Raw genomic sequence first — 25,438 nt, forward strand, 5'->3', positions numbered from 1 at the left:
TGAGAGTTAAGACATAAAACACCTTTGTGTAAATTTAGGTATGAAATATGCAGAGGAAGTCTTAGGTAAAACCTATAGAACTGAAGATACAGCAGAAATAAGCAGTTTAAAGAAAATTTTCATATAATTTAACATCTAATTAGGTTTAAGAGTTAACAGATTGAAAGAATTAAAGAAAACTTAAATTTCATTTTAGGCTTAAAAACAAAGGAACAGGAAAACATTTCCCAAAAGGCTGAAATAAAGGTTTACAGGAAGAGACTGAAATGAAACTGAACAATCTGTTGTGGTAATTATTAACTCAATTCTCTAAGGCTTCATCTTCCTACACTTGAGAGTTGACTGTGAGTGGCTAAAGAACTCCCTCTGGATGAAGAATGCATGGGACTGCTGTGTTCCTGGCTGATGTAATAGCTCCCAGACTCTGGACAAGTCTCCCGGAAGATGAGATGTGACTCCCTGATGACTCAAAGCAATAAGAACCTGGTCATCCACATATGCAGTACAGCAGAGTAAATCAGGGGAGCAGAGGAACCACAGTTTCCAACTCTGCAAAAAAAAAAAAAAATATATATATATATATATATATGTATATATATATATATATATATGCATATATATATATATATAGGCTCCATGAGAGTAAGATTTATAATCTGTATTTTTCTTGCCATTTTTAGGGAGTGTACTTTTCCCAAATAATCCTTACAGTTCTTTGTGTGCCTCAAAAAGATAGTGTTTCCCATATTAAAAGACTCATTTTGAAAGGGCAGCAAGAAAACACCAGAACAGGCCAAAAGAGTTAACTGAACATGTATATCCATGACATGAACCAACTGGCTAATGACACTTCAGGGAAGGCAAATGGCTACTTATTCTGTCTGCTGATGTCAGTCCTCTCCTGCCTGAGAAGATGATCAGGGAGACAGAAGACCCCAACCAGACCGTGGTGGACTTCTTCTTCTTGGAGGGTCTGATGTACACAGCTGAACATCCTAGCCTCTTCTTTCTGCTCTTCCTCCTCATCTATAGCATCACCGTGACTGGGAATCTCCTCATTCTCATCACCGTGGGCTCTGACCCTCACCTCTGCTCCCCCATGTACCACTTCCTGGCGCACCTCTCCTTCCTAGATGCATGTCTGTCTACGGTGACAGTGCCCAAGGTCATGGCAGGCCTCCTCACTCCGGATGGAAAGGTGATCTCCTTTGAGGGCTGTGCTATCCAGCTTTACTGCTTCCACTTCCTGGCCAGCACCGAGTGCTTCCTGTACACAGTCATGGCCTACGACCGCTACCTGGCTATCTGCCGACCCCTGCACTACCCGGTGGCCATGAACAGGCGGATGTGCGCAGGGCTGGCTGGGATCACTTGGACCATGGGTGCGGTGCACTCCGCACTCCATACCTGCCTCACCTTCCACTTGCTCTACTGTGGGCCTCGTCACATCGCCTACTTCTTCTGTGATATCCCGCCAGTGCTGAAGCTGGCCTGTGCAGACACCACTGTCAATGAGCTTGTCATGCTTGCCAACATTGGCATTGTGGCTGCAGGTTGCCTCATACTCATCGTCATCTCCTATGTCTTCATCGCCGCAGCTGTGTTGCGCATCCGCACAGCGGAAGGCAGGAAGCGCACCTTCTCCACTTGCACCTCCCACCTCACGGTGGTGCTCCTGTACTACATGCCCCCGGTCTGCATCTACCTGCAGCCTCGCTCCAGTGGGGCAGGCGTTGGGGCCCCTACCGTCTTCTACACCATAGTCACTCCCATGCTCAACCCTTTCATTTACACCCTGCGGAACACAGAGGTGAAGCAGGCTCTGCGAAGACTTCTGGGCCAAGGCTCCAGAGACTCTCCAGCAGGCAGCCTGCTCCGCTAACCTACACTGCGATTCTCTTCATTTGCCCGCCAAGAAAGCGTCTATTTCCGTGTCAAAATGGAAAGGAGCATCATTCAGGTGGAAATGAGAAAAACTGAGTTTCAGCTCAGCCAAGACCTTTTTTCCCCTCACTTCAGCCAACTGACTGGTGTCAATGTCTGTCACAAACTTTTCATCTTTAAAACCAAAGGGCTGGGACATTTCCCTGGCGATCCAGCGGTTAAGACTCCACTTCCACTGAAAGGGATGCAGGTTCAGCCCCTGGTCGGGGAACGAAGATCCTGCCATGCCTCCTGGCATGCAGAAAACTAAAGGGCTGGATCGGGTGATCCCAGAAAATCTCTACCACCTAGGTTTTATGGCTCAGAGGTATGTGAAATGCTATTCACAGCCTCATTTATTTTAGCAAGTATATCTTTTTTTAACTATGAAATAATTGTGTTAAATATAACATATTTTAAAATGCTGGTTACAAAAGTATAGTATAGACAATGTTTGTCTATGTATCTCCAGTTTAAAAGAAGAAGCGACAGTTTTTAGGATGATAAAATACAACTATTAGGAGAAAAACAACTTGCCCAAGGTCGCTTAGAAAGTGTCATTGTCTTTATTTTCCCACTCCACGTGGTTTATAACTAGTGATAGAAAGACATGGACCTTGACATCAGGTGGAACTACCAGTACTCGAATCCTGATTCCACTTGTCATTTGATATAAAATCTTGTGCATATTTTATAATAACTTGCTGTTTCAGTGTGTTCTTCTAATATAGTAAGATTAAAATTAACTACTTAGTAGAATTTTAGGCAGGCTAAATAATATATTTATGTTAAGTGCTCGCTGAAAAATGGATATTCCCATTTCTTTCAAAGCAAAATGAAGAAGTCAAGAGTGCTTATTATACAAGCTAAGGTTTAAACTAAACAAAAAAATGCAACTTAACAAAATTTATGGGGTGCAGCAAAAACAAAGATCAAAGTGAAATATTCAGCATTAAATGCATATGTTATTAATAGGAAAAGAAAAATATCTTACTAAGCTTCCAATTTAAGAAACTAGAGAAAGAAAAGTAATTGAAACCTAAAGGAAGCGCAAGAAAATAAACAGCAAAAGCTAGATCAGAAATGAATGTATACCTATGGCAGACTCATTTCGATATTTGGCAAAACCAATATAATATTGTAAAGTTTAAAAACAAAATAAAATTTTAAAAAAATAAAATAAAATAAAAAATAAAAAAAAGAAAGCTGTGGTACATATACACAATGGAGTATTACTCAGCCATTAAAAAGAATACATTTGAATCAGTTCTAATGAGGTGGATGAAACTGGAGCCTATTATACAGAGTGAAGTAAGCCAGAAAGAAAAACACCAATACAGTATACTGACGCATGTATATGGAATTTAGAAAGATGGTAACAATAACCCTGTGTACGAGACAGCAAAAGAGACACTGATGTATAAAACAGTCTTGTGGACTCTGTGGGAGAGGGAGAGGGTGGGATGATTTGGGAGAATGGCATTGAAACATGTATAATATCATATATGAAACAAGTCGCCAGTCCAGGTTCGATGCATGATACTGGATGCTTGGGGCTGGTGCACTGGGATGACCCAGAGGGATGGTATGGGGAGGGAGGAGGGAGGAGGGTTCAGGATGGGGAACACATGTATACCTGTGGTGGATTCATGTTGATGTATGGCAAAACCAATACAATATTGTAAAGTTAAAATTTTAAATTAAATTAAAAAAAAAAAAAAAAGAATCTGCCTGCCAATGCAGGAGATGCAGCTTCGATCCCTGGGTGGGGAATATCCCCTGGAGGGGAATATCCCCTGGAGGTGGGCATGGCAACCCACTCCAGTATTCTTGCCTGGGGAATCCCATGGACAGAGGAGCCTACTGAGCTACAGTCCATAGGATCGCAAAGAGTTGAACATGACTGAAGCAACTTAGCACGCATGGATGCAGGGAAGTATAAAATTTGTTCACGTACTCTAAATTAGGCAATAAACTGTGAAAGAAACGTGAAGATATTTTACATTTTTCTTAATTTAGAATTTTGCCTTTGTCTGTGTTCAGATGCCTTTTACTCACTAAAATCATTGTTTGTGTGTCACTGATTTTTGAAAGTATATAGTAAATTCTGTATATTTTTTTAACTTTACATATTTAGAATCAAAAAAAAACACCCAAGTCCTAGTCTCAGCTCTACCACTTATAAATTGCCAGTTGGAACAAGCATGAACATCTCTGAGCCTCAGTTTCATCATCCCTGAGATGGGAACTAGGATCCCCTTCCCTAACTCCCTCACTGTCCTTCCCTGAGGAACACACAGCCTGACAGATGCAAAGGTGCAGAGAAAACTGCAACACGACCTCTAAGAACAATTGTGACACCCTGCAAGTTCTCTCTATTAATGTGTGAAGTGGGTCTACTGAACTTCATGGCATAGGGAGTCTTCAAACAGCCCAGGTGATTCCACCAGCCTCCCACTCACTGAGCAAGAGGGTGTCTCTGCTTCAGAACATAAGATGTCTCCACTGAGTGAGCTTTAATGTTTAAAGGTGCTTATTTTGTACACCAGACCCAGCATGTAAAGCAACAACTTCAGCTGGTGCCAGGCTGACTACACAGGGAAATGTCCCAGAGCTTGAGAGAAAAACCAATTGTGCCAGCTTTGGGGAAACGCTGTGTCTGTCCTCAATATGTACGTCAATTTACCAGAATCAAATTTCAGTAAGAATTTTGAATACAAACAACTGATCTCACATTCAACCCATGGGTAGCCTGCAACTCCACTACATTTTAAAGAGAAAAACAGCCTCGATGACTTTCTCTCACTTGTGACATACAGCTCATTGTACATATCACCAACAATGGATATTAAATGCATGTTTTGTTCGTTGTAGTCACATAATCAAATGGGTGAATGAATCAACAGCCATTTCCTCTTGCTAGATGCAACAAGTAGTTCCTACTCAGCCTTGCCCCTCAGGCACTGGAGTAAAGAACCACTTACCTGAATGAGCTTGCAAAGATTAAAAGTGGGTGTGTATCATGAACTGATGTTAGGCAGTGATCTCATAAAATACAAGACTTAAAGACATTCTGTGTGTTGGGGGCAAGGCCGTATAAGGAGAAGTATATAATGGGGTTCAGTAAAGTTCAGGAATTATCAGAACCACTTTTACTTCTCGTTTCTTTAGCCCTTAATCACAGTGCACCCTCGTCATACTCATTCCAAACCTGATCCTAACAAAAGTAGCCCACTTAGAGAAAGTTCACATTAAACACATTCATGATGTCATCAGGGAACATTCTGGTCCCTAACTAGGAAGACCACTTTTGTTAAGCCTACAATATCAAAGCTTTTGGACTGACCTAAAAACAGCTCCATCCTAGTACACAGGCACAGAAGAATCCCATGACTTACCTGTTTGATTCTCAGCTGTGCCAACTTCAATAGAATCATACTTTCCCTCATAACCCCTTTTATCCCATTTCAAAATTCTATGCTATGTATATAGAATAACTGACTTGTTTCCTCACATGTATTCCTCCTTGTTAAAAGAAGTCCACATAGCTATATAGTACTTAAAGGCACTAACTAAAAGACTAAATTGCCTCTATTAAAACTTAGCCACCCTTAACTTTTACAATCTGTAGGTATATCTGTTTTTCTGATTAATCATTTCCAAAATAATCTAAAGGAATGAGATAATTTTTTATTGAAGTATAATTACTGTAAAATGTCGTGTTAAGTTTCTGCTATACAGTGAAGTGAATCAGCTATATGTATACATATTAATATATCTCCTCCTTCTTGAGCCTCCCTGCCACCCCACCCCATCCCACCCCACCCCTATCCCACTCTAAGTCATCACAGAGCCCCAAGCTGAGCTCCCTGTGCCACACAGCAGCCTTCCACTAGCTATCTGTTTTATACATGGGGTATATATGTCAATGCTACTCTCCAAGTTTGTCCCACCCTCCCCATCCCCCACTGTGTCCACATGTTCACTCTACATTTGGATCTCTATTCCTGCCTAGCAAATAGGTTTCTCTGTACCATTTTTCTAGATTCTACATATATGTGTTAATATATGATAGTTGTTTTTCTTTTCTGACTTACTTTACTCTGTATGACAAACTCTAGGTCCATCGACATCTCTACAAATGACCCAATTTCATTTCTATGGCTGAGTAATATTCCATTGTATATATGTACCACATCTTCTTTATCCATTCCTCTGTCAATGAACATTTAGGTTGCTTTCATGTCCTGGCTATTGTAAATAGTGCTTCTGTGATCATTGAGGTGCTTAGATATGCAGTCATGTCCAACTCTGAGACCCATGGACTATAGCCTACCAGGCTCCTCTGTCCATGGGATTGCCCCAGCAAGAACACTGGAGTGGGCTTCCATTTCCTTCTCTAGAGCATCTTCCCAATCCAGGGATCAAATCAGTGTCTCTTGCATTGACATGTGGATTCTTTACCACTAGTGCCACCTGGGAAGTTCAAACATTAGGGTACATGCATCTTTTTTAATTATTGAAAGCTAACTTTAAAGATTTTTTTCTGAGATTGAAACGGGTTTCATTTGTATTTTGAGTCTCATCAAATGAAAGATCAACCATCAGTTTTAACCCACTCTTTGAGTCACCTCAAATGCTAGTAAAATATATAACATATTGAACACAATCTGCAATGTCTGCAAAGGCTCCCAAATAGCAAGATACTGTTTGCCTATTGAGATATATTTTCCCTTCAATATGGAAAGTAATTTTATCAGAACAGTTACTAAAAGAAAAGCAAAATGAAAAAAAAAAAAAAATTCAACCAAGATCAATTATTTCACATACATAGAACTAGTTAAGTGAAAATCAAACATACTAATATTGGATCAGGGGATGGGATATGAATGGTCAGTAAAACTATGTCAAGAATTTAGCAACATTGAACATCTAAAAACAAGCCAACAATCCAGCTATACTAAATTTCAAAATATCTAAATATTGTATGGAGACTGGAAAACAGTAAAGTAATAAATGTTACTACAGTTATTTTCGGACATGTTTAAATTGTCTCAACACATCATATTTTTGAGTGGTTTTCTTTTTCCTAGTACCTCAAAAGAAAAAGACATCTTGTTCAAAATTTAGTTTATTCCCCAAATATTTCCTTCAAATAGTCATTGCTCTCACAGCTGAAATTTGAGGCTTTTGTACTTTAAAATCCACATAAGAGTAGCATGTGGAAGCCAAGAAACAGGAATGTGTGTTCAACATTTTATAAGTACCAAATAAGCTAAAGGGTTTCCAGAGAAATCCTGTGACCTCCATAATATTTCTAGAGCCTTCTAGAAAGAAGAAGAAGAAAATCATAGAAAGAGCTTTCTTTTCTCATAATTTTATTTTCTATTCTTTCTTTCTAACTTGAGTTTTGATTACAAATCACTATGTTATCTCCTTAAGATACTGTCCTCTCTCTACCTGATTCCCAACAGATGTGGCCATAGCCATTGGTCTTCATCCTCCAAATTACTATTAATGTGTGGTCATTGTGTATTATAAGTTTTAATAAAAGCTTTATGGAGGAGAAGGAAATGGCAGCCCACTCCAATATTCTTGCCTGGAAAATCCCGTGGACAGAGGATCCTAACAGGCTACAGTCCATGGGGTCGCAAAAGAGTCAGACGCAACTTAGCGACAAAACAATAGCAAGTGATAGCTAGTACTCAATCCTGTTTAGCCAAGACTAGCTTCTGTCTCCAACCCTTAAATTAAAATTCTTTGCAGTGCCAACTTTCCTTCTTTACCTCTAAAAGCCTTTGATTTTACTCCTGAGCTGGGACACTGTTTGGGCTGCTACCAAAATCTATTTGCCCCAAATTGCAATTTTTTTATTCAAAATTAACTTTTTTCGCTTTTTTTTTTTAAAGCTTTATGGACAATGGAGGATAATTTAAGTACAGATAAGGAAACAAATTCAGGATGAAGTGTGACTTCTAAATCTCATTTTCCATTCCCTACTGAGGGACCTCTTATTTATTGGCCTTGTGTGAGGTACCTCTTGCGGGGAGCCGGCATATTGCATATTGAGTGCATATTGCATATTGAGTGCAGCACTTTCCACAGCATCATCTTTCAGGATCTGGAGTAGCTCAACTGGAATTCTATCACTGCCGGTAGCCAGCGTGAGGAACTCCGCCCATGACAAAGGTCATGAGGAAGGAGGCTCGGCATACGCAAAGGCGGGATCGCAAAGGCGGGATCGAGCCTCAGGAGTCCCCCTGGAAATTCTCGAGCATTTACACCCAAAACCAGAGTCTGCCTACTTTCTGCTTTGTGCTTTCACCTACACCTCTGACTTTACGGGGGGCTGTCCCCCACTACCTCTCTGAAAAAAGAGTTAGCTTACAGCTCCAGTTAATAATTCCTGAGTGTGACACTGTTTAACCTACAAACTCCATTGGAAATCCTCTAGCCTGCCTGAATAGGTTTTTCCGGCCACATGTGATTGCTCAGAGCCTCCCAACTGTGAGAGGCAGGAGATGTTCTAAACTGTCTAAATACAGATTCCTTTGAGCAGTTAAAAGATTGATTAGAAATTGTATTGGTGAAGGGATTTTCACTTTTTGGGCCAATGTTTGCTGCTAAGTTTCCATATCCCTTACCTGCTGTGTCCCTGGCAGTGTATTGATTAATATAGTTGGTGTAAGTAGTAGCTTTAATGTTTGTAACCTGGGACCCTTGAGTTAATTCTTTTTCTTGTTATAGCCCACCACATCTTTGCGCTGTAGGAATGCAACTTTATCTAATGCTTTTGGAGGGTGGCTCCTGACCAGACACCTTTAGAGAAAAATAAGTCTTCTGAAGAAAAGGTCTTAAAATGTTAACAGGCCTCTGGGCCAGAAGATGATGCAAATCACCTAAGCTTTTGCATATGATAAGTTTGCAGGAAGAAAGCCTGGCTTGCTGCCTGACTCTACCCCTTCCCCCATTATCCTCTATGCATAACTTAAGGTATAAAAACTACTTTGGAAAATAAAGTGCGGGCCTTGTTCACCAAAACTTGGTCTCACCATGTCGTTCTTTCTCTTACCTTCTGGCTGAATTATTCAGCCTCTTTTCTTCACTGAATTTTACTGAGCTATCCTCATTCTATTACTCTTTATATCCTTAATTAACGTTTAATTAAGCAGTTGTTTCCTGATCTTCGCCTACGCCGTCTCTCCTTCGAATACCCTGGATCAGCCGGGGCTGGTCCCCGGCAACCTCTTATTTATTGGCCTTCTTTATTAGACCATGGACTAATGACACATTCCTAAGAAATGCTTTACTTATTTCTTAGGAATGCCTGTTCTCTGAATTATAAGATCCTGAAAATATTTTTTTTTTTTTTTGCAGAAAAAGTCAGCTTTCAAAACAAATGTTTTCTCATATCTTATGTTTGCTATGCTATGCTTAGTCTCTCAGTCATGTCCGACTCTTTGTGACCCCATGGACTGTAGCCTGCCAGGCTTCTCTGTTCATGGGGGTTCTCTAGGCAAGAATACTGGAGTGGGTTGCCATGCCCTTCTCCAGGGAATCTTCCCAACCCAGGGATCGAACCCAGGTCTCCTGCATTGCAGGTGGATTCTTTACTGTCTAAGCCACCTGGGAAGCCTTACCTTATGTTTACTAAAATACAAATAAAATGAAGTACACAGAAAGTATACTAGAAAGAGTAGTACATTTGAAATCAAAAGGCTAATAGTTTATCCCAGATTTTTTCATAAAGAAATTGTGTGACTTTAAGTAAATAATTACACTTCTCTGAGTTTCAGTATTCAGTATTGTATTCATGAAATAAATACATATTGAAAATCTGATGTGCTACTTTGAATATAGAAAATAAATATGAAATACTGGAGATAAGCATGAAAGTAGCTTAATGACTAATGTATACAGCTTCAAAGTGGAGTATCTTTGATAGTCTTTATGGAATCTCCTATAAGGGTGAAACAATGGCATTTGGAGAAATCACATGCCTGACCACTGTAAGGAGAAAGAAAAAGGTAGGACAGGTTGTCTGATTCATGCTTCCAGTGGCATAAGTGTCATTTAAGAAAGTGTTACTTTATTGAACATTCAAAATCAATGACTTTAAAGACTTTAAAAGACTTTTTAGACTGCAGCCCACCAAGCTGCAGCCATAGACTGCATAGACTATAGACTGCAGCCCACCAAGCTCCCCCATCCCGGGGATTCTCCAGGCAAGAACAGTGGAGTGGGTTGCCATTTCCTTCTCTAATAAAGTCACACTAGTGTTACTTTATTGATCATTAGCAGAAACATTCATCTTTTTCCAAGTGAAAAAAAAAGTCCATAATAACAATAAGGAAAATAAATAGAAGGGAATTCTCTGGTGGTCCAGTGGTTAGGACTCTGCACTTCCACTGCAGGGGGCAAGGGTTCAATCCCTGGTTGGGGAACTAAGACCCCAAAAGCCATGCTGGGTGGCAAAAAAAAAAAAAATATGTTAGTTTATTTATGTCATTTTTAAATGGGAAACATGAAGAAAAGGAAAGGATATTGCTAAAGTAGTAATAAAAGAAAGATGATCTACTCTAAGAAACTGGAAACAACTTGACGGAAGACTAAATTTCCTTCCCTATGATGAGAAATAAATATGGTAAGAAGGTTGCCACTACAAATACTGTGAATAAACACACAAAATCTCTCCCATCCTATGACCTGGACACAGAAACTGATTCTAATCAATACTTTCTTCTCCTCAGGGTTTTTCTCAGAGCACTTTTAACATCTTTGTTCCTCAGACTGTAAATTAAGGGGTTCATCATGGGAACCACATTGGTATAAAAGACAGAAGAGATTTTTCCCTCATCCAAAGATCCAGTAGAAGATGATTTGAGATACACAAATGCCCCAGACCCAAAGAAGAGAGAAACAGCAATGATGTGGGAACTGCAGGTGCTGAAGGCTCTGGACCTGCCCTCCGTGGACTTGATGTGGAGGATGCTGGACAGGATGAGACCATAAGAGACAAAGATGGTGAGACTGGGCACAATGATGTTGATGCACGCCATGATGAAAACTACCAGCTCAGTGACATAGGTACTTGTGCAGGAGAGCTGAAGCAGAGGGTGGATGTCACAGAAATAATGGTTGATGGTGTTTGCATCACAGAAGGTCAGTCTCAGCATGCATCCAGTGTGAGCCATGGCACCAGAAAATGCCATCAAGTAGGAACCAAGCATAAGGCTGAAACACACTTTAGGGGACATGGCAGTATTATATAATAATGGCTTACAGATGGCCACATAGCGGTCATAGGACATTGATGTCAGCACATAGCATTCAGAAACAACAAAAAAACAGAAGAAGTAGAACTGAGTCATGCACCCCATGTAAGAGATAATATTCTCCTTCGATAAGAAATCTATCAGCATTTTGGGTGTAAATACTGAAGAGTAACAGAGGTCTGTGAAGGACAAGTTAAGGAGGAAAAAGTACATGGGGGTGTGTAGATGTGAATGTATCCCAATTAAGATTATCAGGCTCAAATTTCCTATCACAGTGACCATATACATTAATAGAAACAGGAAAAACAAGGGAACTTGGAGATCCAGTTGATCTGTTAACCCCACCAGGATGAATGCAGTCACGAAAGACCCATTCCCGGGAGCCATTCCTCCCTAAGAAAATCTGTGGACACAGGAGAGAATATTTACCTTGGGGAACAGCTCAGTCCTTCTGACAATATCTCATCCTACAAGAGAATGTACATACTGAGCATGTCTGACACTAGGCCAACCTGGGCCCATAGAATCTGCCTTTACCATGGGCTTTCCCTTTCTAGAGTCTTGATAAGCTAAATAAAACAAAGATCATAACAAACAGCCTACAGAGAGAAGGCAATGCTGCCATACAGATACATGCCTGCTGGAAAAACGAAGAGATAAGAGAGAGGGATCAAGTTAGAAAGTCCTTCTCTAACTTCACCTTTTCTTCATTCACTTGAGCCTTCTCCTCATCAGCAAAATTGTAGGCAGAGACCCCAGCTACATGGTGCTGGCTTCTGGTGCAGATTAGATCTGGTGTGAGTTGGAACCAAGAAGATTGTCTCTAACCAAAGACTAAGGGACCGAATGCTAGAGGAGGTTTAGTTATTGCCCAAGTAGAAGAGTGAGAGTCTGTCCATAGAAAAGGAGCTTACTGACTGAGATACTTCTGCACCTCCTAACCTCTGAACACTCTCTGATCCCCTTCGATATAGTCTCCTAAGAGTTTCACTTGAATCTCATGACTGCACAATATGGTGGGGAGAGGGGGAGACAGGAAAGTGGCAGGTCTGATGTCAACAGAATTCAGAAACTCACCCTTATGTGGCCAGAAACCTTAGAGCTCTCCCTTGGTGTTTGTCCTTGAAAGGCAGTGGAGGCTCTGGTTCATTTGATTCTAAAATGAAAAGTCTGAGCAGCCCAGACTTAATTTCAGATTATGCCCTGGAAATCTTTCTGAACTACAAATATTAATTTCTAATTATGACTTTGAGTCTTCTCACTCAGTAAGGAAAATTTCACAGCGTTGTTATCAGGTTTGCCACTTGATAATAAACAGAAGACTGACTGTGAGTTTAATGATGTAGCACACTTGGTTATAAACAGGGTGGAAGCTTGATCAGTCTCTCCCCAGTGAATAGATTCTATATGTAAAAAAGAAGTAAGGGATTTACATTTACAGTGTTCTCTATCTAGGTCCTTAGAGACTCAATATATTAATCCAGTTTACACATCACTCCAGGGATTGTACATCCCCCAGGGAAGAGGCAAAAGTAAGCTCCCATCTTCCTATCATCTTCATCACTTTAGAAAAATCTATTGTACAGGTTCTTTCTCTGTGTCTTCCCAGATCCTAAGAGGAAATTTTCCAGAGTCTACCTAGGGGTTTCTTCACATCTTTACTTGAAATTTTACAAAGCCTCTAGTAATTCACTTCACTTATTGTCTCTCATGGATTATCTCAAAAAGAAAATGCTAAATGCCTTTCTCCCTACTAAATTTTTTACATTTTAAACACCTACTGGAAATATCTACCTAAGGTTCCAGCTGGGTCCTTAAATATATTATTTAATTAACTGAGTCATCAATCATTTCTCATAGTAGAAAAGAGTGGGGGCTATAGAGTTAGAGGGTATGAGTTTGAGGCCTACCCCCATGCTTACTAACTTGGACACAGTGATTAACTCTCCATACCTCAGGATCTAGTCAAGGCTGTGGTTTTTCCTGTGGTCATGTATGGATGTGAGAGTTGGACTGTGAAGAAGGCTGAGCACCAAAGAATTGATGCTTTTGAACTGTGGTGTTGGAGAAGACTCTTGAGAGTCCCTTGGACTGCAAGGAGATCCAACTAGTCCATTCTGAAGGAGATCAGCCCTGGGATTTCTTTGGAAGGAATGATGCTGAAGCTGAAACTCCAGTACTTTGGCCACCTCATGCGAAGAGTTGACTCATTGGAAAAGACTCTGATGCTGGGAGGGATTGGGGGCAGGAGGAGAAGGGGACGACAGAGGATGAGATGGTGGACGTGAGTCTGAGTGAACTCCGGGAGTTGGTGATGGACAGGGAAGCCTGGTGTGCTGCAATTCATGGGGTAGCAAAGAGTCGGACATGACTAAGTGACTGAACTGAACTGAAAATATTGATAATAATAATAGCATCTCCTTCATTGGGTTATCTTGATGATTAAATGAAAAAAATACCAAAAAATGGTTAGAACAGTACCTGGCATGTAGTATACAGTCAAATAATGCCAGCTGTCTTCATATATGTTCTCCAAACTTTCTGTAAATCCTCCATCATACCACTCACCATTTTTCTCTCTAATTCCTGTGTCTCCTTATAAATTATAAATGAGGACTAACATCTCTTCTGTCTTATTTGCCACTTCTCTTGTACTGCTGTGAATAGTGCAGGGACTTTCCTTGTGGCTCAGCTGGTAAAGAATCCTCCTGCAATGTGGGAGACCTGGGTTTGATCCCTGGGTTGGGAAGATCCCCTGGAGAAGGGAATGGCTACCCACTCCGGTATTCTGGCCTGGAAAATTCCATGGACTGTGTAGTCCATGGGGGTGACAAAGAGTTGGACACGACTGAGTGACTTTAACTCACACAGTAGGCACTGCATAAATAACTCTGTAAGTTACATTGTTCTCTGGTGAAAGCCTTCCGAGTGTTTCTCACGTTTCTCACATGCTCAGCATTAGGGTCAACAGCCACACTGACTTCCATCCTTTTCCCCTAGCCACCACACAAGTTCAGGTACTTTTGAGGTTTTTATTGAACTAAATGCTGAAATGTAATGATTCCAGTAACAATTCTAGCTTTTCTCACATACTCCCTCTTATTTGGCCATATACACAACTGGAGGATAAGTTCTGGAAGCACACAACTCTCCCTTCCTTCTTTTTTTTTTTTTTTAATTTTTTTTTTTTTCAAAAGGCAGGTCATCAGCCCTCTGCTGATGGCAGGCCTGGTGACTCTGTCAGCCACACCAACAAGCATGTCAGTCACAGGCTGTCTTGAATAATACATTACAGGTTGTCCTCCACTCCTGTTAAGTCCACAGAGCAGAAGCCACGGTTTACAGCCCTTCCTCCCCACCCCATGCTCTTTCGCACTACATGAACTTATTCCAGTGTGAAGACCAAGAATAAATGTGTTGACTGGTTTCTGCCAAGAGGCCCCTGAACTTCAAAGACAAAGTGAACCCCTGCAAGTCCAGGGACCAGACGAGGTCTAAGCTCTGAAGGGAATGGCAGGAGAAAAAAACTAGTGTGTGAAAGCTCCAGGGTTTGGAAGGGACGGCTGGGTTCTTCAAACACGGGGACAGGTCTTTCAGAGACTCCTCTCCCTGCAGTATCGATGACCAGGGCACGGGCAGCCCACAATCACTTTCGATGCAGGAGTCCCTTCCTCCTTTAAAAGTTTCAGTGACCTTCAGTTACCCCAGGACACCTGAATCATTGTAATAAAACTATATGGCAGCATTGTAGTAAAAATATAAGTAACTATGAATACTGGGCATATACCCTTTGAAAATCTAACTGAAAGAGACACATGTACCCCAATGTTCATGACAGCACTTTTTACAGTAGCTAGGACGTGGAAGTAACCTAGATGTCCATCGACAGATGAATGGATACAGAAATAGTTGTACGTTTATATACAATAGAATATTACTCAGCTATAAAAAAAAAAAGAATGCATTTGAGTCAGTCTTAATGAAGTGGATGAACCTAGAGCCTGTTATACAGAGTGAAGTAAGTTAGAAAGAGAAAGACAAATATTGTGCATTAACACATCATACGGAATCTAGAAAGATGGTACTGACGAACCTCTTTTCAGGGCAGCAGTGGAGATGCAGACATGAGAACAGCCTTGTTGACACAGTAGGGGAAGGAGAGGGTGGGACAAATTGAGAGAAACATGGAAATATACACATTACCGTATGCAGAATAGATATATTTTACATAAAATAAAACATTACCTTTTTCATTCCTGACTGCTATAAATGGTTATCTGAGTTTTTTTGTCCTTGAACTGAGATCGAAAAACAATCTCCCTTTACCATGTTTTCTTAAGACTAAATTGAGAAGATAGAGACAATAGTGAGAAGTATTTTCCTCATCTTCTTTTCTGAGAAACAAAGGAATCTACCAGACAAAATCCTCTCCAGCAATTTCAATAGAGGTTTATTAAATAAATTAGTAACTTACTGAATCTGAAGTCCACAAAGTCCAAATGTCCTTGACAAAGCTTCACAGGAGTTCTGGACATACCTTAGTCAAAAATCTCAAAATCTTAGTGTTTCTGGATTCATCACCATTCACTTTTTTCTATTTAAAACCTTATAATCTCTGAAAATAAGCTGGAGCATGACAGAATGAATTATAGGGTTGGACTTTTTGTCCAACCCAGTACTTTCCTACTTTCTATGAAAGGATGAATGGCTGATTCTCCTCTTCTTTATACTATCTTTTCTTATAAAGTGGTTTTCATAAAAAACTTTGCTTCTCTTTTTATTTAAATCACCTGCTTTTTTATTTTAATTCTTTTCTCCATATCATCATACATTGTGTGCCCTTACTAAAATTTGACATCAACAGCTAACACAATTTCTATTCAGAACACCCTTTTCCTAATAGTCTTACTCAGTGCAACATGGACATCTTTGTTCCTCAGACTGTAGATGAAAGGATTCACCATTGGCCCCACAATGGTGTAAAAAACAGTGGACACTTTATCTTCATCCAGAGACCCAGCAGGAAAAGGCTTGAGATACATGAATGTTGCTGATCCAAAGAAAAGAGAAACTGCAATTATGTGGGAGCTGCAGGTACTGAAGGCTTTGGACCTGCCCTCTGCAGAACGGATGCGAAGGATGTTCAAGAGGATCAAGGTGTAAGAAACGAAGATGGTGACACTGGGCACTATGACATTGACACCCACCACGATGAAAATCTCCAACTCATTGATGGAGGTGCTTGTGCAGGAGAGCTGGAGGAGAGGAGGAATGTCACACATGTAGTGATTGATGATGTTTCCATCACAGAAGGAGAGTCGCAGCATGCACCCAGTGTGGGCCATGGCACCCACAAGCCCCATCGCATATACACCCACTGTCAGCATGAGGCAGACCTGATGGGACATGGAGACCTTGTAGAGCAGGGGCTTACAGATGGCCACGTATCGGTCATAGGCCATTGATGTCAAAATAAAGCACTCATCAATAACAAAGAAGGAGAAGAAGCAGAGCTGAGTCATGCACTCTGCATAAGAGATGATGTTCTGGCTTACGAAACTCATCAGCATTTTAGGGGTAATGACAGAGGAGTTGCAGAGATCAATGAAGGAAAGGTTGAAGAGAAAGTAGTACATGGGAGTGTGCAGGTGAGGGTTCAGACCAATAAGAATAATCAAGCCAACGTTCCCCACCACAGTGACCACATAAACTGCTAAGAAAATGAAAAAGAGAGGCAGCTGGAGTCCTGGCTGCTGTGTTAAACCCAGCAGGATAAACTCAGTCACTGAAGATTCATTCCCTGGGGCCATTCTTCCCTAGGACATACCTGTGGGAACAGGACAGAGGGTAACATTAAAATGAGTACCCCACTCTCTCCACCCAATCCCACTCTAATGAGGCTGAGACCAAGAATGTGAGAAGGAACCCCAGCCCAACCCTCTGTATCTTTTTTTTTTTCTTCTTCTTTACAAAAAGGCTGAGGGAATTTTTAAAGATGTGTATTAAAAACACTAACGGGCAAGTTCTACAGGGTAAGATTCAGTGACCTTAGCCTCATGACAACAGCATCTCTGCTCTACTTCTGCTCTGACAGTTTACCAGACCCAATGATCAGTGGTCATCTCAGCAGAGGGAAAGCTGTCATTTCAGGGAATCCTTGGCTTCCACAGATGAGGTTTGGAAGATGAGTAACTGGACAGATAAGATTCAACACTCACCCTTCTGCACAGAGACTTCAGTGTTGGGACTTGCTAACTCTGCTTCCTTATTCTCAAGTGGTTCTGATGAATTTTAGAGATGAACAGCCCAGAACAGAGATTCTTCTTCTTTGCTGTTGTTTTTGTTTTGAGTGCGTTTCGGACTGAGAGAGTCAGAGCACAGACCTCAGTACACCAGGCTCTAAGGTGACATGAGTTACAGGTCACGATTTCTGATGGTGGCTCTGCCAGAGTGTCCTCTCCAGTCTAGGGGGTGGAAATAGCATCTGCTGGTGCCCAGGGAGCCACCTGCTAATATGACCCAGGGGTTATTGTGAATTGGGAAATCCTAGGGACCTGATTAAGAAGTCTTAGGTTTTCATTGTGTTTTCCCCAGAGATATGATTTGTAAGAAAGAAAAATTACCCACTCTGCATTTAAGAGGAGTTCACTAGAATATCAGTGTGTATTGGAAGTAACCCATTTTGCATACATTTTGGTTTGTTGCCAAATGGAGCACATCCTCAAATGGAAAAGCAGTGACTTTTCCTGCATCCACAGCTCTTAAGAAACACTAGTCACTTATTTGTTTATTTGGTGTGTCTTCTCACAACACAAACACATACATTCACATGCATTTGAACCTAAGTTCCATAAGGGCAGAGATTTTGTCTGTTTTGTTCAGTACTGTTTTTATAGCAACTTAGAGTAAAACCACACATATACAGTAGGTATTATATAAATACTCATTTAATAAAAATGAATGAATGAGAACCCCTTTTCCTCATTTCCCTGGGGACCAAGACTGGATACCACAGCAGAAGCACTGCCCCATGGGCAAAGGCTTATATAGTATTAGTGATTTTCCTCGTAGGCCTGAGTGTGGGACTGGACAAACACCAGTGAGGTAGTGAAGGTCATGGGTAAAGTCTTAGTGGCCATCTATAAGCCTTGTAGATCAAAGTTACTGAACTCAGAGAAAATACAAGTTTCTGTCCTCCCTGAATGTCACACAGACGACTTCCTCTTACAGAGGCCCCAGTGCCTCTTCTCAGAAGTCTGCAGCATAGACTCAGATCAGAAGGCAGTTTTGGATCAACACAGGAAGCTTCCAAATGTTCAAATCAAGGTCAGCTCATTAGGGAGATCATTAGGAACCATTCAAAATCATTTCTTTTTTGACACAGGTTTGAAATAATCAAAATGCCAACTTAGAAAGTAATAACGTGGTCACTGGCAGGAACAGACTAGAGTAAGGAAGACTGGAGGCAGGTCTACGATAGGAAGCTATTAAAACTGTCAATCAGTTCAGTTCAGTTGCTCAGTCGTGTCCGAATCTTTTCGACCCCATGAATCAGCACACCAGGCCTCCCTGTCCATTACCAACTCCCAGAGTTTACTCAAACTCGTGTCCATTGAGTCGGTGATGACATCCAACCATCTCATCCTCTGTCGTCCCCTTTTCCTCCTGCCTTCAATCTTTCCCAACATCAAGGCCTTTTCAAATGAGTCAGCTCTTCAGATCAAGTGGCCAAAATATTGGAGTTTCAGCTTCAACATCAGTCCTTCCAATGAACACCCAGGACTGATTGCCTTTAGGATGGACTGGTTGGATCTCCTTTGCAGTCCAAGGGACTCTCAAGAGTGTTCTCCAACACCACAGTTCAAAAGCATCAATTCTTTGGTGCTCAGCTTTCTTTATAGTCCAACTCTCACATCCATACATGACTACTGGAAAAACCATAGCCTTTGACTATATTGATCTTTGTTGGCAAAGTAATGTCTCTGCTTTTTAATATGCTGTCTAGGTTGGTCATAACTTTCCTTCCAAGGAGTAAGCATCTTTTTATTTCATGGCTGTAGTCACCATCTGCAGTGACATTGGAGCCCAAGAAAATAAAATCTGTCAGTGTTTCCACTGTTTCTCCATATATTTGCCATGATGTGATGGGACCAGATGCCATGATCTTAGTTTTCTGAATGTTGAGTTTTAACCCAACTTTTTCACTCTCCTCTTTCACTTTCATCAAGAGGCTCTTTAGTTCTTATTCACATTCTGCCATAAGGGTGGTGTCATCTACGTATCTGAGGTTATTGATATTTCTCCCTGCAATCTTGATTCCAGCTTGTGCTTCATCCAGCCCAGCGTTTCTCATGATGTACTCTGCATATACGTTAAATAAGCAGGGTGACAATATACAGCCTTGAGGTACTCCTTTTCCTATTTGGAACCAGTCTGTTGTTCCATGTCCAGTTCTAACTGTTGTTTCCTGACCTGTATACAGATTTATCAAGAGGCAGGTCAGGTGCTCTGGTATTCCCATCTCTTTCAGATGGACTAACATGTCCATGCAATTCTCTGGGCCAGAATACTGGAGTGGGTAGCCTTTTCCTTCTCCAGGGGATCTTCCCAACCCAGGGATAGAACTCAGGTCTCCCGCATTGCAGGCGGATTCTTTATCAGCTGAGCCACCAGGGGACATCCAAGTAAAAGTGTACAATTGGGCAAATGCCTAACTAAAGCTAAAGCACTTTGTTGGATGGCATCATCGACTCAATGGACATGAGTTTGAGCAAACTCTGGGAGATAGTTCAACACAGGGAAGCCTGGTGTGCTGCAGTCCATGGGGTGGTAAAGAGTCTGACATGACTTAGTGGCTGAACAACAAAGGCTAAAAGTAAGAAGAAAGGTCAGAACATGAGAAGGTTTGAGGATTGTTTCCATAGAGATTAAAGCCATGGGGTTAAGTAAACTAAATAAGAGAAAGTAAAGAGAAAAAGGGCAGAGGGTAGAAGAATACTTGGGAAATTCCCCAAATTGTGAGTATTATACTTAGGATAATCTCTTAAACCCAATCATCACTAAAATGAGTCCCAGTCATTTTTCTCAGACCCTTCACAATTACTAGGGGACCAAAAATTCCTCAAGCCAAAGTTGAACTCTATCCCACAAGGTAGACATTCCTTGACTTCAGCAATGATAAAGAACTTGGAACTTTATTAAAATGTGTTTTCTATGGAAAGTTAAAAAATCTTATTTAGGCAATACAATAGACAGAAATACTTCCTCTAATTTTATAGTATATCAAATCACATTGCAAGAAGAATTATATGCCAGGGTTCTACACTAGAGTTGAAAAATCATTCTTTCATTTTTGCCACTGTAAATATAAGCAAACATGGAATTAATATAGAGCAATTCTGAGCTTATACCTACACAGCAAAATTCTCATTCCCTTTCTTTCTTCTCTCTCCATAACCATCAGGTTAGCCTAATTCAGGTGTAACTCTCAAATGGTCACCCTCTCACTGAGATATATTCCAAGGAAAGATTCATCAGGACTTCTCACAAAGATGATAGAAGACCAAAAAATTCCAAAAAATAGTAGCCTAGATGTTTGGATAAACTATAGTGTTACTACAAGCAGAAGAAAAATTCAGAAAATAGTGGAAATATTCATAAAAATTATACATTCAATTTTATTCATTCTTGACTCCTTTTTAAGTATCTCAACCCCAATATGTTCTAACTTGTCAAAGTCAGTGGTAATAAAAAATTTATACTATACGATAAAGATGCATAAAACATAAAGATGTATTTTAACTAAATGGATTTTTAATTGGCAGGATTATGTGACACTAAGCTAACAAGCTACAATCACCCAGAAATATTAACTAATATATTTTCAAAATTAAATGTATAACTGAGGTTATATTATAATTTTTAAGCAAAATAAAGCAAGTTATCAGATACTAATTTTATACAGATGACTGCTACTAATTTTTTTAGCTTTTTTTTAATTTAATTTATTTTATTTTATTTTATTTTTACCTTTACAATATTGTATTTTTTTAATATAACAGCTATGTCATTAACATTGATTCAGTCAAAATACTGTTTCTACCATTGCCACAAGGCTTCTTCATGTTCCCTTTGACACCCACTTTTTCCCTCATCAGTTGCTCAGTCGTGTCCGACTCTTTGCGACCCCATGGACTGCAGCACACCAGGCCTCCCTGTCCATCACCAACTCCAGAAGTTTACTCAAACTCATGCCCACTGAGTCAGTGATGCCATCCAACCATCACACCCATTTTTCCTTTCAAAGCCACACCACTTTCTTTCTATCCTATTCTTCTCTAAACCTTTGGCAACCATGACCAACCAGGTTCTCCATTTCTGTAAATTTATCATTTCAAGATTTATGTTATATTATTTAATAGAAGCATACACAGTATAACATTGTATCTTCTATTTTTTGGCTGACATTTTCTTTTTTAAAAATAAGAGTCTTGATTCCCCTTAAGTCCTCCTCTGACATGACCTCATGGAGGACAAGGACTCCCTCATTACTGACGGGTATTGATGGAAGTTCAGGCTCCCTCAATGGCTTCCACTCACACCATGTAGGGAGCTCTTGTCACCCAGTGAGAATCAAAGCCCTGACTCTACATAGCATTCTCTGATTCTACCACCAGAGAAAGTATTGGGGCAATCATTACATCCTGTAAGAGAGGCAGTCTATGGATTCCTATTTGAACTTTGCTGTCATGGAGGGGGAGCTAGCTACAGGTTTTCCCTGGGGTTGGTCTATGGTATGGTGGTTATTGTACTAAAATTTTCTATCTTACTTGGCTACCCCTTTCCTGGTCCTTGGGCTAAAAAAAAGTAGACTTGTTTTTCCAGATTTATTGAAGCATGCACAAGTGCATGCTCAGTCACTCTGTCATGTCTGACTCTTTGCAACCCTGTGGCCTGTAGCCCACCAGGCTCCTCTGTCCATGGAATTCTGTAGGCAAGAATACTGGATTGGGTTGCCATTTCCTTCTCTGGGGGATCTCTCTGACCCAGGGATTGAACCCACGTCTCTTAAATCTCCTGCACTGACAGACGGATTCTTTACCACTGAGCCAACTCTTTTTGTTGTTGTTGTTGATTCTTTCTTTTTTTAACAAAGTCTTCCCTCTTTAGGTTAGGAAGAGGGATTATTTCTAACCTAAAGAGGGAAGTCTTGGTTAAAAAAAAAAAAAAAAACCTTATGACAGGACAAGGGCTCTGAACAGTCCAATCCAATGTGGCTCTCTGGCTGATTAAGAAAAATAAAATCTGTAAAGACACTGAAAACCCAAACTTTCATTCTATTATTTTTATATTACGCCAAGACACAGAAGGACTGCAAACACTAAAAGAAGAGTTCTTAAAACCAATAAGATTTTGTTCGAGGTGCATTTATTCTGTAAGGTGTTCTCTGACCCCTCTACTCTTCTGGATTCCCCTAAACCACAGTACTCATGTGAAATAAGCCTCAGTGAAATAGGTCCAGTAGTATGTGTACTGGAGCCAGAGACTTGGCATGAAATCATGCCTCTGACTCTGAGTGATCATAAAAGAGTTCCTTAAACTTCAGTCATCCTTTCCTTATCTGCAAGATGAGCACAGCACTACCTGTCTTCAAGGGCAGATGAGAGAGGAGATACTGGCTGTAAATTTCCTAATAAGTAATTGGTGCTCAATATCATCTGTGTTATTACTGGTATTCTGGTTGCTATCACAATCTGTTTCTCTTTTTGTAAGTAACCCACAGGCAGAAATACAGATTAAGTGTCAGAATGTAAGAAATTGCTAAGCATGAGGTATTATCTCATTGATTGATTGATTGAAGGATTGGTCACTGTGGACCAGTTATGAATTTCTGTTCCATTTACCCTGCGGATGACTGAAAATGAGCCCTAAAAACTGGACTCAGGTAACAAGGTTTGTCCCCCTGGGTTTCCCCAGAAGCAATATTCTGCAGTTCCTGTTTTTCCCAAGACCGCCAGTGGTCTACATTGTAACTACCACAGGCAACCTACTCATCACTGGATTCAGCTGGATGGACCAATGCCTGCACACACAGGTGTCCTCCTTCCTGTGGAACCTGTCCTTCCTGGAGTTGCTGCTCATGTCTGTTGTGGTTCCCAAGATGCTTGTCATCCTCCCAGGGGACCGCTCCATCTCATTTGCCAGCTGCATCATCCAGTCCTACCTCTACTTCCTCCTAGGCACCACCGACTTCTTCCTCTCAGCTGTCACGTCTCTGGATCATTTCCTGGCAATCTGTAGACCCGTTCTGCTATGAGACCCTGATGAGTGGTCATGTCGGTTCCCAACTTGGCCTCCTGGCTAGCTGGGTTTCTCTGTGTCCGTTGCCACTCCGTCCTCACGGTCAGCCTACCACTCTGTGGCCCCAGCGGTATTGTCCACTTCTCTTGTGACGGTGAGCCCTTACTGAGGCTCTCTTGTGGAGACACTTGCCTACTGGGGCTGCTGGCCTTCGTGCTATCCACGTCAGTGTTGCTGGACTCGCTGACACTGCCCTCAGTTCCCTACACCTGCATTCTTTCCACTGTTCTCAGGGACCACTGCTGAGTGAAAGAAAGCGTTCTTCATTTGTGCTTCACACCTTACAGTGGTGATCATCTCTTACAGCAGCTCCATTTTTCTCGACATCTATCTGCCAGAGACTCAGTCCATGCTGTTCAACAAAGGGGTCTCGGTCCTGAACTATATCATCATGCCCCTCCTGAAACCGTTCATCTTCAGCCTCTGCAATGAGAAGGTGAAGTGAGCTCTGAGAGATGCCCTCAGGTGGAACTGACCCATGGCTGCAAGACACCATGAGGGTCATGTGTAAAAGGAAATATTCCTACTAGAGTGGGCAAATATTTGAAGTTCAGGTCACATAGGCAATACCTTGTACGTTTCTCAGATAATGAAATAGGTCTTCATAAATATGCAATGTGGAGATCAGCCTTCGCTTTCCTCCCTTGAATCTTCACACAGAGAAAACTGATCCATTTGGTCAAGTTTCAAACTTCTGGCGATGACATGTTTCTTTTGAGGTGCTTAAACATGTAGCCTCCATTCACAGAGGCTGCTCCTCTTTTTCTTCACACGTGTGTGCTTAAGCACACCTATTACTGCTTCAAGATGGTAGGTCATAAAGCCAAACAGAAATGCTAAAATATGGAGATTCAGATTTGCAGCTTAGAGGGGAGTAAGAGACCCTCTGAGGCCTTGCATCTAGACTGGATATGACAAATAAGATTACCCAGGATCCCCGTATCAGAAAATCAAATTCTGGCTGTGATAACAAATGTTTATGAGCTGTTTGATTCTCTTGTGTTATACTCTTTATGTGACTAGCAGGTCCTGAAACAATCTCACATAGGAAAAATGCTGAGACCAAAAAACTATTTATTGTTGTTGTTCAGTCACTCAATTATGTCTGACTCTTTCCGATCCCATGGACCACAGCACACAAGGCTTCCCTGTCCTTCACCATATCCCAGAGCTTGCTCAAATTCATGTCCATCGAGTCAGTGATGCCATCCAACCATCTCATCCTCTGTCATCCCCTTTTCCTTCTGCCTTCAATCTTTCCCAGCATCAGGGTCTTTTCCAGTGAGTCAGCTCTTTGTATCAGGTGGCCAAAGGACTGGAGCTTCAGCTTCAGCATCAGTACTTCCAGTGAATATTCAGGGTTGACTTCCATTGGATTGACTGGTTTGATCTCCTTGCTGTCCAGGTGACTCTCAAGAAATATTTAGCTATTTCTAATTCCCAAGTCAAATTCTACCTAATAGACTCCAAATATGGGGATAACCATTTATTTAAGAAATATTATTAAATAATATGTTTTAGGCACTGAACTAGGTAGGGATAGGACTAAGGTGAACCAAGGGAGATGTCTAGGGCACACATTTTAAAGACACACTTGCCCACATGACTGGGCAAGGTTAGGGTCAGGCTGTGCACAAAGCTGAGACTAAAGGACTCGTCACTGCTGCACCAGAGCCACCTCTGCTGCTGCTCCCTGATCTAGGCTCTGCACGAAGCTTTGGGAGATACTGTAGAAAACAAGGAAGACATAGCTTCACTTTGGTAGAATTTATAGTATCATCGGGGTAGTTGACAAAAAAACATCTTAAATGCATAAGTCAATATGTAGTTGTAAGTTGTGAGGAATGCTTTTGAGGAAAGTGCTGAGTTTTGTAAGAGAG

The 25,438-nt window shown here is 41.0% G+C and overlaps 2 protein-coding genes, 1 non-coding gene and 2 pseudogenes across 4 annotated transcripts; 2 read left to right on the plus strand and 3 right to left on the minus strand.

Moving 5' to 3' along the window:
• The first annotated feature begins 913 nt into the window (after positions 1-913).
• Positions 914-1,882, plus strand: LOC113886052 (olfactory receptor 10S1). Its single transcript, XM_027531989.1, has one exon. The coding sequence runs from the start codon at positions 914-916 to the stop codon at positions 1,880-1,882; it is 969 nt and encodes a 322-aa protein (XP_027387790.1).
• Positions 1,883-10,652: 8,770 nt separating this feature from the next.
• Positions 10,653-11,585, minus strand: LOC113886441 (olfactory receptor 8B3-like). The gene has a single exon (XM_027532630.1). The coding sequence runs from the start codon at positions 11,583-11,585 to the stop codon at positions 10,653-10,655; it is 933 nt and encodes a 310-aa protein (XP_027388431.1).
• A 3,144-nt stretch (positions 11,586-14,729) lies between these two features.
• Positions 14,730-14,861, minus strand: LOC113886617. The gene has a single exon (XR_003509501.1). It is a non-coding gene; the product is annotated as a small nucleolar RNA SNORA71 (small nucleolar RNA).
• A 1,178-nt stretch (positions 14,862-16,039) lies between these two features.
• On the minus strand, positions 16,040-17,023 carry LOC113886398 (annotated as a pseudogene). The gene has a single exon (XR_003509434.1). The product of XR_003509434.1 is annotated as an olfactory receptor 8B3-like (transcript).
• Positions 17,024-23,118: 6,095 nt separating this feature from the next.
• LOC113886053 lies at positions 23,119-24,033 on the plus strand (annotated as a pseudogene).
• Positions 24,034-25,438: the final 1,405 nt, after the last annotated feature.

The sequence above is a fragment of the Bos indicus x Bos taurus genome, chromosome 29 (genome assembly GCF_003369695.1).
Source record: "Bos indicus x Bos taurus breed Angus x Brahman F1 hybrid chromosome 29, Bos_hybrid_MaternalHap_v2.0, whole genome shotgun sequence".
In the NCBI taxonomy this organism is placed as follows: Eukaryota; Metazoa; Chordata; class Mammalia; order Artiodactyla; family Bovidae; genus Bos; species Bos indicus x Bos taurus.

Bases quoted from the DNA above. Each gene is read 5' to 3' on its own strand.
- LOC113886052 (XM_027531989.1), top strand. From the start codon at position 914: ATGATCAGGGAGACAGAAGACCCCAACCAGACCGTGGTGGACTTCTTC.
- LOC113886441 (XM_027532630.1), bottom strand. From the start codon at position 11,585: ATGGCTCCCGGGAATGGGTCTTTCGTGACTGCATTCATCCTGGTGGGG.